The 12,307-nt window shown below is 34.7% G+C and overlaps 1 protein-coding gene across 5 annotated transcripts in view; it reads left to right on the forward strand.

The window, feature by feature from the left end:
* Nucleotides 1–12,307, forward strand: part of ATP8B4 (ATPase phospholipid transporting 8B4 (putative)) — a 258,608-nt gene that overhangs the window by 164,990 nt on the left and 81,311 nt on the right. For all 5 annotated transcript variants that reach the window (XM_049706046.1, XM_049706047.1, XM_049706044.1 and 2 more), the window contains 3 exons: nucleotides 3,255–3,463; nucleotides 6,198–6,241; nucleotides 10,669–10,834. In XM_049706046.1, coding sequence (XP_049562003.1) covers nucleotides 3,255–3,463; nucleotides 6,198–6,241; nucleotides 10,669–10,834 — 419 coding nt within the window. The remainder of the gene's footprint in view (nucleotides 1–3,254; nucleotides 3,464–6,197; nucleotides 6,242–10,668; nucleotides 10,835–12,307) is intronic.

Genomic DNA, 12,307 nt, shown 5'->3' on the forward strand with positions numbered 1-12,307 from the left:
AGCTAAATGTTCCATTGTGACTCTCCTAAATGCTCTTTTCCCAAACAAAAAGGATACTCTTCCTCTCTACAGACTATTTTAAGGTCTAAGAATTCAAATTAATTTAGAGTACTTCCACTGACTTGAACTGCAACACAAAAGGATCAAATTCTGCTCTCCATTAATTTTGCTTAGATTTTTAGGGAGATACTTTACTTTTAGATAAATGAAAGCTTCAAGTGATTGATCAGTTACCTGCATAATGCCATTTTTATGGCATTCTTAAGGTCAGGTCTTCATTGACATTACCAAATGCCTGAATTCTAGTCTTGGTTCTGTGGTTAATTATTTGTGTGACCTTGGGTTAGTCACTTAACCTCTCTATGTCTTATTGTCCTTCTTGGTGAAATTAGGGAATAGAGGGTCAGATTTCTCATTCAACACTAACTGACTGCTTGTGACAGGTAAGGCACTCTGCCTGGTCCATGGTAAGTGCTAATGCTTTCTCAGTGAATGGAATAGGAAGAACAAAGCTGAATTAGAACAGCCATCAAGGAACTTACAAGGAAGTGGGGTGGGAATGATATGAAGAATGAATCATGATAAGATAAGGTATAAATAAATACATGCAGAATATGACATTCATTTTTATGTCTTATGATTCTACAGAGTCATAGTGTGATTTTTTACTTTGCGTGAAAACAAGTGTTACCATTTAAATAGTTAGAAAACGAACTGACACCCTACCATTGCTGGGGAGGGAAATATAGATGTGTCATGTACTTACAGAACTAGAAGCATAGGATTTAGTGCCCAGAAAGGACTTGGGTGTCATCTTTTGTCTTTAAGGAGACAAATGTTCAGAGTTAGCATAATCAGGCTGCTGTCAACTTTCTCAATTTACAGATGAGAAAACCTAAGCTTAATTCCCATTAACATCAGAAATAAGCTATGGGTCCCTGCTTTATTATTACTATTTTATACTGTTCTTGATCTTCTTGTTAATGTGCTAACACATGCAACTAAAATATTTATGAACAAAATGAGACATGAAACTGAAAAAAATCTCTTAGAAAGGAAGAGCAGAGACAATGTGATTATAAACCTAGAAAATCCAAAAGAATAACTGTAAAACTCTTAGTAAGATAATTCAGTGCAATGTTGTATTTTGTAACATAATCACTTTTTTTTAATATTAAGAAAAGCTTTTAGTATTAAAAACACTTACTGGGGCTTCCCTGGTGGCGCAGTAGTTGAGAATCTGCCTGCTAATGCAGGGGACACGGGTTCGAGCCCTGGTCTGGGAGGATCCCACATGCCATGGAGCAACTAGGCCCGTGAGCCACAACTACTGAGCCTGCGCGTCTGGAGCCTGTGCTCCGCAACAAGAGAGGCCGCGATAGTGAGAGGCCCGCGCACCGCGATGAAGAGTGGCCCCCACTTGCCAGAACTAGACAAAGCCCTCGCACAGAAACGAAGACCCAACACAGCAAGAATAAATTAATTAATTAATAGACTCCTACCCACAACATCTAAAAAAAAAAAAAAAAAAACACACTTTCCTTTAAGCCAAAAGCAACTAAAAAATTTTCCCATCAATAAAAAGATACAATGTCCAGGAACAAATCTGTCAAGCTATGGTGTGGACCTATGTGAAAAACAGAGCGAAATAAAACAAAACTAAACTCTTTACCAATAGAAGTACTTTTTCAAAATTGAATTCCTGGGGAGATTTATCCTTTTTCTTGAAGTTGTGTTTAAATGTTATAAAATATCCATTCTTTTCAAATAATTAAGAGGTTAATATAACTTTAATAAAAATTCCAAATAAGTTTTATGAGAAAGTTGATAGATTGATTCTAAAGTTTATTTGATGAATACATTGATTCTATCAAGAGGAATAAATGAGTGATTACAGCTAAGAATTTTTGAAAAAGAAGAGAATAAAGATGTTCTTACCTCTTTCCAGGTATGCCAAATTTTATAAAGCTACAATAATGAAAACAAGAGGTACATTAATTAACACATTAAGGAACAAAATTGAAATGCCTAAAACAGATTCTACTGAAGAAATAATTTATATGTGACATGGAAGCATCTCAACACAGTAGGGGAAAGGATTCAATGTTCAAATGGTGATGAATAAACTTTGTAAAAATTGAAATTAGCTTCACTATGCACATCCTTCAGAAAATTCTAATTGCAATAAATAATTAAACGTGGGGAAAATACCAACAAAGAACTAGAAGAAAAGTATAGATATCTGTATATATATAATCTTGCCATAGGGAAGGCTTAAGCAAAGCTCCCTGAAAAGAAACTATAAACAGAAACTATAAACTATTGATAAATTTGATTGATTAAACAGAGAAAACTTCTTTGTGTCAAAAATAGTGGAAACAAAATTAAAAGATGAATGATAAACTGGGTAACTATTGGCATAATGTATATAGATACATATGCTATATATATATATATCTCTACAGTTTTTACAAATCAATAAGAAATACACTAATACCTGAATAGAAAATATGAAATAGGCAGGTAATGCAATTAGATAATTCTGAGAAGAAATATAGCTGGCCAATAAAATTTGAAAAAATAAATTCAACTCACTGATAAGAAAAGAAATGCAGTCAACAGTAATGAGATGCCATTTGACTTGGCATAGACTAAAAGATAATTTTCAGTAATCTAATGGTAGAAACTTACATTGTTGTAACTTTTTTGGAAGTTGATTTGGCCTTGTGTACAAAGACTGAAAACGATTATACCCTTGGCTTCAGAAATTCCACTTCTAGAGCTGGAAAATCATAAATCACCACTAGATCATGAGACAGTGCTCTTTTCAATGGGCAAAGTAATATGACAACACAACCTGTTTTTACTCAATAGCTATTATGGTTTGCTTAGTGCTTCATGGAGATACTCCTTTCTACCTCTTTTGGCAAAGTGAAGCGACATCAAACAACTAAAATGCTATACAAGAAATCTCTACTAGGCCTGTTTAATGTAAGTAGAGAAGCATGGAACATTCCCTAAGGCTTTATGCAAAGCCAGCTCATTGTTTCAAGGTGCTACAAGCAAATGACTTAGAACATTTTATGAACAGACTCTGCTGAGATGCCTCTGAAGGTCCCTAAAACCTGGAGACAGAGCATCCACATTTTCTTCTAAACTCTGAAGACTTTGGCAGACTTCTTGCTTTGGCAAAGCTTTGTATCTTCTGAAATTGATGGAGTATTTCTCTTTTTTTTCCATTTTAATGATGAAAGTGTGGAAGTAATTCGTCTGGGACACAGTTATTTTATAAACTGGGATCGGAAGATGTATTACTCTGGGAAGGCAACACCTGCTCAAGCTCGGACGACCACGCTCAATGAGGAACTAGGCCAGATTGAATATGTTTTCTCTGACAAAACGGGTACCCTCACTGAAAACATCATGACTTTTAAAAAATGTTCCATTAATGGGAGAATCTACGGTAAGGGAAACAGTTCCTTTTTCCTGATATTGTTAACAGTCCTTAAAAAAAATAAGCAACACTTTTATTTTTTAATTAAAAAATCTCTGTTTTTCTGATGAATATGGGCACCACCAGCATCTAATAACATAGTGCTTGGCACATAATAAACACTTGCTAAATATTTGTTGGATGAATGTTGAATAATTCAGATGATACTTTAAATCTGTTACGATTCATAGATGGGGGTTAGACGTGATACTCTCTAAGGTTCCTTTCAGTGCACCAACTGTGTGATCTGTTCGGTGGTGCTTGATAGACCCATATCCCAGGGAGGACAAGTTCTTCATAGCCTGATTTATCTCAGTAAAAAGCAATATTTTATACTTGCTTCCTAGCAGCTCTGGAAATGATGTTAGTGTCTGTATTCATAAGAATTTACAATTCATTCCTGAGAATTCACACTATAGGGCTACTCTGAGTGGTCCAACTGTTTCATCAATATCCAGTTGCTATTTGTATGCTTCTTTTAGGATACCTGCTCTGTTTTGGATTTTCAGGCATTCTAGTAATATGTGACCCTTGTCACCCCGACTTTGGCTAGTTAGCAGACAGTTCCTTCTGTTGAGAGCACGGAAGCTTCCCGGAAGGGTGCTGTCGGGTTCCTCCGGACTCCCAATCTCACTTCACTGGACTCTGAGTGTACAGTTTCTCAATACAGAAATCTCAGGAAATAAAGGAAATCTGAGAAAGAGAGGGAAAACTTTCCTTTGTCTCCTGATGGGAAACTTCACACATTGCCAAATATTTTAAAGTAAGATTTGACCCCGAACAAAACTAAGAAATACAGGAAGTTGATTTTCATACTTTCCTACCTGTTGACCTCCCTCTGCTATCCCACCCCCATAACCCATGGTCGCCATGGTTTCCTCACCTCTCTTCTGCCCTGCCCTTGTCCTGCCCCACCCTTCTCTGGTAGTGGACCAGATGATTTTTCAAACTGGACTTCCACAAGCCCTCAGTTACATTGTGCATTTCTGATATCACTCTTATTAAGATGATAAATAAAATAGAACCTTTTCTTAAAATTTATTCTTTTGATCTTATTTTCAGAGGCTTTCAAAATATACAACCCAAAGAGCAGTTTAAATGAGAAAATTTCTGTTAGAGTATTGGCGATATTTGGAATTTTGTAGACCTTTTGGATTCTTTTGCCATGGCACTTATTGATAATATAATAATTATAATAATATCCCTTCCAGGAAATGACCCTAAAGAAATTATCAGACACGTGGACCAAGATTTATTTGTAGATATGTTTGTCACAGGGTGATTTTTAGAGAAGTCCCTTGCTTTTCACAAAGTATATATCCCAAGATCTTTGCAAATCTTCAAATTTACAAATCCCATGATAGCTTGTGATTTCCCTCATAAAAAGCAGGAAAGTAACTGAAAGATTTAAGTAACCCCTTTAGACCCTTAAATTTATATAGCCATTCTAATTTATAATACATTTACTATTACTAAAGCACTCAAAGAATGTTCCAGAATCACTTTTTACCCCCCATACAGTTGGCCTTGTTTATATCATAGATCCAGGCCTTGGGAAAATTTGATATTCTACTCTGATTTATCTAAAGCTTCTATTTTCTTTCTCAGAACTATTATTTTCTTAGACTTCTTCCATTTTTCTTCACTTTCATCACCAGCCTTGTGAAGAGGCTTTCTTTGGGAGGACCATTTTACACAAAGACAGTTTTATTTTGCTTTTAACATTTATCAGAGTTACAGCATAAAGGGCAATGACTGGCACATAACCGTGGTGAGTTTGGGATTTAAATTCCAGATGCTGGGCTAGGTTCACTCTCTAGCTCAGGGACTCTTCCCACACAGCAGCCTCACAGTATTCTAGATTTAGACCTGAGCCCCAGAAAAACAACCAGTAACTCTTTATCAAGTGGTTTTTGGGTCACAGTATTGTATAATGAAAATAGATTTGAATTAAAAAACCTACTATGCTGACTTTTTAGTTTTAGTTGAATCATGTCACTTTGAATTCTGTTCTTCAGTCCTGTCCTCTATAAAACAGGAATGAAAATCTGTTTGTTTGTTTGTTTGTTTTGTTTCATTTTTTTTACAGGTTTTCGTTCCTGTTTTTAAAACGCCTATATTTTCCAATATATTTGTAATAAGCACATATCGGCTTTATACTAAGAATAGTTATTTTTAAATGTTTGGCACATAGGTGGCTATGTTTTCTGACTGCAGAAGGCTCTGACATGGTTTCATGTTTACTTGCTAATTTGACCTTGCCATTATAGATATTAAAGATGGCTCTGGCCCAAACCAAGATAGACAAAGATGTACTCATCAAGATGAGAATTGGTCTGTCTTGGATATCATTTTGGATTCCCCAACAGTGGGTATAAAGTGAAAAACAAAATTTGTCTCTTGCAAACATCATAGATAATGTAACAACAGAATGATAAAATTTACAGATAAACATGATTGGGATCTTATTTTGTTTTAATGTGTACTGCATTTTAGTTCTATCTTGGGCAAACATGAGTATCTTTCTGTGTTAATTGCCATATCTACCGTTACAGTTTGAAAACACTCCTTAAAATGTCTAGGTTTGAACTCATAATGTCATCTAGTAGTAGTGCTTTAATACACAAGTGTATTTCTTAAAACTAAATGACTAAATCTAGTTTCAATTTCATTTATTTTTAATTCTCAATTTTTGTTTTTTCAGGCGAAGTACATGATGTCCTGGGTCAGAAAACAGACATGACTAAGGTGTGGAGGTGATAAAATTCATTCTTACTTTTAATTTCAAATTGTATGTACTTTTTAAAAATGATGAGTTCCTAGACGCCTGATTTCCACTATGACCAGATGAGATACCTAATATGTAACATTAAAAAAATAGATTCATATGGTTCAAAATTCCTTCTCGTCCAGGTTTCCCAACCACAGAGTTCCCTGGTTTTTTTTCTCTTTTAGAGGTATTTATTACATACAAGCAAATATATTTCTCCATTTTTTACATAGTTGGTAGTGAACTATACATACTGTTCTTAACTTTCTTCCTCAACAATGATCAAGATCTTTCTATATCAGTGAAAAAAAAGTGCTCCCTTTTTCTCTTTACAGTGAATAATAGTCTGTTATACCAATGTTCCTTAATTTATGTAAGGAGACAGGAATGGACATTCAGAATATTTTCAATATTTTGCTTGTAAAGAAAATGCAGCAAAAATAACAGTGTAGGGCTTCCCTGGTGGCACAGTGGTTGAGAGTCTGCCTGCCGATGCAGGGGACACGGGTTTGTACCCCGGTCCAGGAGGATCCCACATGCCACGGAGCAGCTGGGCCCGTGAGCCATGGCCGCTGAGCCTGCGCGTCCGGAGCCTGTGCTCCGCAACGGGAGAGGCCACAACAGTGAGAGGCCCGCGTACCACAAAAAAATAATAATAATAAATAACGGTGTATACGTTATATCACATGGATCCTATATTCTCTAACAAGTTCCATTTCTAGAAATGGAACTGCTCAATCAAAATATATGTGCATTTATAATTTGATAAATATTGCCAAATTGTCCTCTTTAGAATTCACATCAATTTACCCTGTCACAAGCAATGTATAAGAGTGCTTACTTTCTCCTACCTTCACCAACACAATGTTTTATCAAAGTTTTTGATTTTTGACAAGACTATGTAAAAAGTCACTTTGCTGTGCAACAGAAATTAACTGCAACATTGTAAATCAACTATATACTTCAATAAAATAAAAAAAAATTTTGTTCTTTCGTGTTTTAAAAAATATTTATTTATGGCTGCATTGGGTCTTAGTTGCAGCACGCAGGATCTTTTGTTGTGTCACGCAGGCTTCTCTCTAGTTGTGGCACGTGGGCACCAGAGCACATGGGCTCAGTAGTTGCAGTGCGTGGGCTCTCTAGTTGCAGAGTGTGGGCTTAGTTGCCCCACAACATGTGGGATCTTAGTTCTCCAACCAGGGATTGAAGCCACGTCCCCTGCACTGGAAGGCGGATTCTCAACCACTGGACCACCAGGGAAGTCCCTCTTTCCTTTTTTTATACAAGTATTTGTGGTTATTAATTTCCCTCTGAACACTGCTTTAGTTTTAATTACATGGATTTTGGCCTGTAGTGCATTAAAGTATCTTTATTTTTGTTATGTCAATTTGAATATCCACATTGAACCATGAGTTTTTAAGGAAGAACTTTAAAATTTCGAAGTGGTTGGGACTCTCCCCCAACCTTTATTGTACTTTTAATAAAAGAATAGATTTGTATATACACTAATGTGTATAAAATGGATAACCAATAAGAACCTGCTGTATAAAAAAATAAATAAAATTCAAAAAAACAAAAAATCCATCACTACTGAAATTACAAGTTATTTTTTCTTGTGATGGAAGTTTTGAAATTCTATTCCCTTAGCAACTTTTAAATATAAAATAAAGTATTATTAACTATAAAAACAAAACAAAACAAAATGAAACAAGAAGAATAGATTTGTATTATTTCTACTTTTTTGGACTTTATTTGGGTTTTCTTTGTGGCGTAATATGAGCAATTATTGTCTGTGTTCCAGGGTCCTTAAAAAGAAAGCTTATGTATATTCTGTTGTCAAGGTATAAAATTAGCTGTGTGTCATTTTAGTTCTACCTTATTAATTATATTATTTAGGTCTTCTGTTTCATTATTTATCTTTTATCTATATTATCTGTTTGGATTAAAGAGGTTAACTAAAGTGTTCTGATAATTTCTCTCTCTCTCTAGCTCCTATATAGCCTGAAGTCTTCATTTTATGAGTATTGATGCTATCTTGAGGTGCATTGATGTTCACAGTGGTTATATTTTTATTATGAATGTGCTCTTCTTTGACTCATTTAATTCTCCTTGGCCTGGATTCAACCTTATTTAATATCAAGGTCATGTCTCCTGGTTTCTTTTGATTTGCATTTACCCACCTCTTATTTTCAATATTCCTAAATAACTTTGTTTTAGGTGTGTCTTATGTATAGCAGAGGGTTGGATTTTGCTTTGCAGCCAATTTTTTAATAAGTGAGTTTGGGCCATCTACATTGGCTCTGTTAAATATTTTAGGTTATACTTTGTGCCTTTATAATTTTTAATAATTCTCTGTATGGACTCTGCTCTGTGTGTGTGCTTCTCTTGTAATATTTAGGAAGGTATTTTATTGTTTCTCTACTGTATACTTTCAAGAGTTTATACAATACTCAATTCTTTTTTCATAAGCAGTGTCTATCAATTTCCTAATATGAAAAATGGTAAAATTATTATATTTATCCTTCTTTCCCTCATATTTTCCTACTACTTGTATTAATGATGCTTCTTCATCTTAAATATACATAGATTTCTCTTAGTTGATTTGAGTTTTTAAATGATATCTTCTGACCTTCAGATACTAAAATGAGGAAATCAGCATCTTCTCCTAATTTTTATCAGTCTTTTCTACATAGTCGATGTATATAATATATACATTTTGTTTTGCCATCCTAAGCTATTTCTTTTATATTTAGTTCTTCAGTTAGAGAGATTTGGTGCTTACCACTAACTGCTCCCTTTCCCACTGTTTTTCCAGTTATCTCTTATTTGGCTGAAGTATCCTCTAGTTTCAAGATGGGTTCATGAAAAATACCTGTTCAGAACTATCTGTTGACTTTATATTTGAATGACAGTTTGACAGGCTGTAATCTCTTTAAGTCATAGTTTCTTCCCTGGGTGGGGTTTAGGGAAGTCTAAATCCAGTGTGTATTTTACTACTTATTAGTGAGTTGATCATTTTTTCCCCCTTATGTGTGGTTGTTTTCAAACTTTATTACATGAACAAAACAATCTGTGATTAAATAAGTCTCTATGATTCTGGGATAAACACAACTAATGGAGTATCTTGTATACTGGTATGTCTTCTCATATACTTGGATATATAAGTATTATATTTAAAATATTCTGCAGTCTTCAAGACAGAGTGTATATTAAAAGTATTTTCCCATTAACTGCCCTTGCAAAGACATGATCACAGGTCTAGTGCTTTGAATAATAAACTTTTAAAAGTTAGAAGTACGTTTTGTGCTTTTCAGAAGTCAGTGAATTAACAGAGATCTAATTTAGTATTGAATTGTCTACTATTTTGTTCTGTTCTTTATTGAACCCTATTTCTTTCATCTTGTTTTTTTTTTAGTCAACAAATTTTTAAGTGGACAGTAAACTATTATTAACAATGAGCACAATGTTGTACTGCAGATCCCAGCATTTTTTCACCTTGCATGTCTGAAACTCTGTAATTCTCATTGAACTGCAATTCCCCACTTCCCCATTCTTCTAGTCCCTGGAAACTACCATTCTACACTCAGTTTCTGTGAATTCTACTTTAGATACCTCATATAAATGGAGTCATGCAATATTTGTTCTTTTGTGAGTGGTTTATTTCACTTAGCATAATGCCCTCGAGGTTCATTCATGTCATAGCATAAAGATAGGATTTCTTTTTATAAATGGCTGAATAATATTCCATTGTATATATATAACCACATATTCTTTATTTATCTGTTGATGGACATTTATGTTGTTTCTACCTCTTGGCTATTGTGAATAATGCTGCAGTGAACACGTGAGTACAAATATCTCAAGATCCTGATTTTAATTCTGTCATTATATTACGCAGTAACTCTAGTGAGATCAGAGAAAGTACCCTGTAATCAAACACATAAATATTTTTATAACAGAAAATACTAATTCACACTAAGTAGACTTTTAAAAGTCTATAATTAGGCACATTCCATTCCAGGTCAGATATTGCTGCCAACATGAGTTCAAGTCAGGTCAGGTTTTGCCGTCAAGTAAGTTTTGAAGAAAACTTTCAGTTTTCAGGGCTTCTTTGTATTTTGGAGTTGAAGTAAACATTTGAGAATCTGTACATCCATTGGATATTTTTCTTTCCCATATGCTTTTGGAAGGTTTACTGCTCTGGTGATGAAGGTTTACATAGCTCTGAAATGAGAAGATAATATTTAACGGTAATGAGGGAACAGAAAGTCATTTTAGTGCCAGGCTTTTGAGGCTGAGAAATCATACAAGCACTAAAAATACTTAGAAGAAGTGTTTTTGAATTTCAAAAGATTGTTGTTGGAATGAAGTCTACAGTTTCGTTGTTGTTGTTGTTCTCCTATAGAAAAAAGAGGCTGTGGGTTTCTCAGTCAACCCCCAAGCTGACAGAACATTGCAGTTTTTTGACCACCATCTGATGGAATCCATTAAAATGGGTGATCCCAAAGTGCATGAATTCCTTAGGGTACTTGCACTCTGCCACACCGTAATGTCAGAGGAAAATAGTGCAGGTAAGTGCAAAGTGTGTCTGAGTAGTGAGCCTTGTTTTTTAAATCAGTATTGATATTTTTATTAAAAATGTTTGGAATTGGAAGGATTTTCTCATTCAGAATATAGCATTGCATGAGGGGTTTACCTATCACTAACGGTTCTTTGTATTGGAAGGATTTTCTAATTCAGAATATAGCATTGCATGAGGGGTTTACCTATCACTAACGGTTCTTTGTATTTATTTATATTCTGAATGTTTTCCAAAAGATATGGAGAGACTTAAAGGAAAAGAAAAAGAAAAGAAATAGGAACAACAAAAAGATGAGGGCCTAGATATGTCAGTTAAAGGGGATGAAATATCTTTTATGATTGAGCACCGTATTTGACTGTGAGCTTCCTGGTAGGCAGGACAATCAGAGAAACACTCTTGAGCCACTTAGCTCTTGTTATTAACATGCCCATCTAATAGATGCGGATAGCCATCAGGCGTATGCTTAGAATGAATTTTCCCAGTAATGCGACAGATTTACACTGATAGAATACTTGTGTTTAGTCCCCATTATGAACAAGTTCCACACTACCAGGATGGTTGTTCAGAGCTCAGGGTTCACAGAAGAGAACAAAATCACCTGGGCCGCTTTAATATTGAAGCAATGAGGCAGGTAGACAATGGACGGTGAATTGGCTTCTCGCTCCATTTGGGCCCAGTCTATTCCATTTACAAGTTTTATTTCTTTCTACTATCACCTGTTGGGTGAAAATTACCACTCAAGTAATTTCAACTCAAAAGTGAAATATATATAGTCTGCAGACTGTATATATGTATATGTGTGATATATGTATGTATGTGTGTATATGTCTGTGCATATGTACATTTGAATATATGTTTTCTTTCTCTCTCTATATATTTTTCTTCTTTTTTTCTTTGTTGGGACTGCATTCAAGCCATAGTTTTGTCCTTGATGATGCTGGACTAACTCATTCCTCTGATTTTAATTGCTGTGAGGATTCACATAATTATATTTATAACTTAAACTGGTATTTATAATACTAATGTATCTGAGGATAGCACAATGCCTTCAAGTAAATTTCTTTTATCTCTGACTTTGAGTTTATTTCATTTTTAAAGCTCTATTTTATTTTAATAGCGATTTGTTTTTATTTCAATATCATGATATTTTCTTAGATCTCTTTGAGGATATTAATTATTCTTAATTTGAAATCTTTTGTTTCCTCTATTATGTTTCATTTTACGGAATGTCGTGTTTTGAGTTGTGTGTCTAACTTTCATGTTGTCCTCCAACGTTTCATGGTTTGTGGTTGCCTGTTCCTACTTGTGTTTGAGAATCCCTGTTTGCCTCTTGGTGAACGTAGGTTCTGATTACAGTGGCCTGTCTTCCAAGATTGTGGGGGAAAGGCACAATACATAGATCATCTTCTGGGTATGGGGTTCCCCTCTCCTAGAATTCATATGATACCTCGGTTTAGCTATC

Source organism: Orcinus orca, chromosome 2 (assembly GCF_937001465.1).
Source record: "Orcinus orca chromosome 2, mOrcOrc1.1, whole genome shotgun sequence".
Lineage (NCBI taxonomy): Eukaryota > Metazoa > Chordata > Mammalia > Artiodactyla > Delphinidae > Orcinus > Orcinus orca.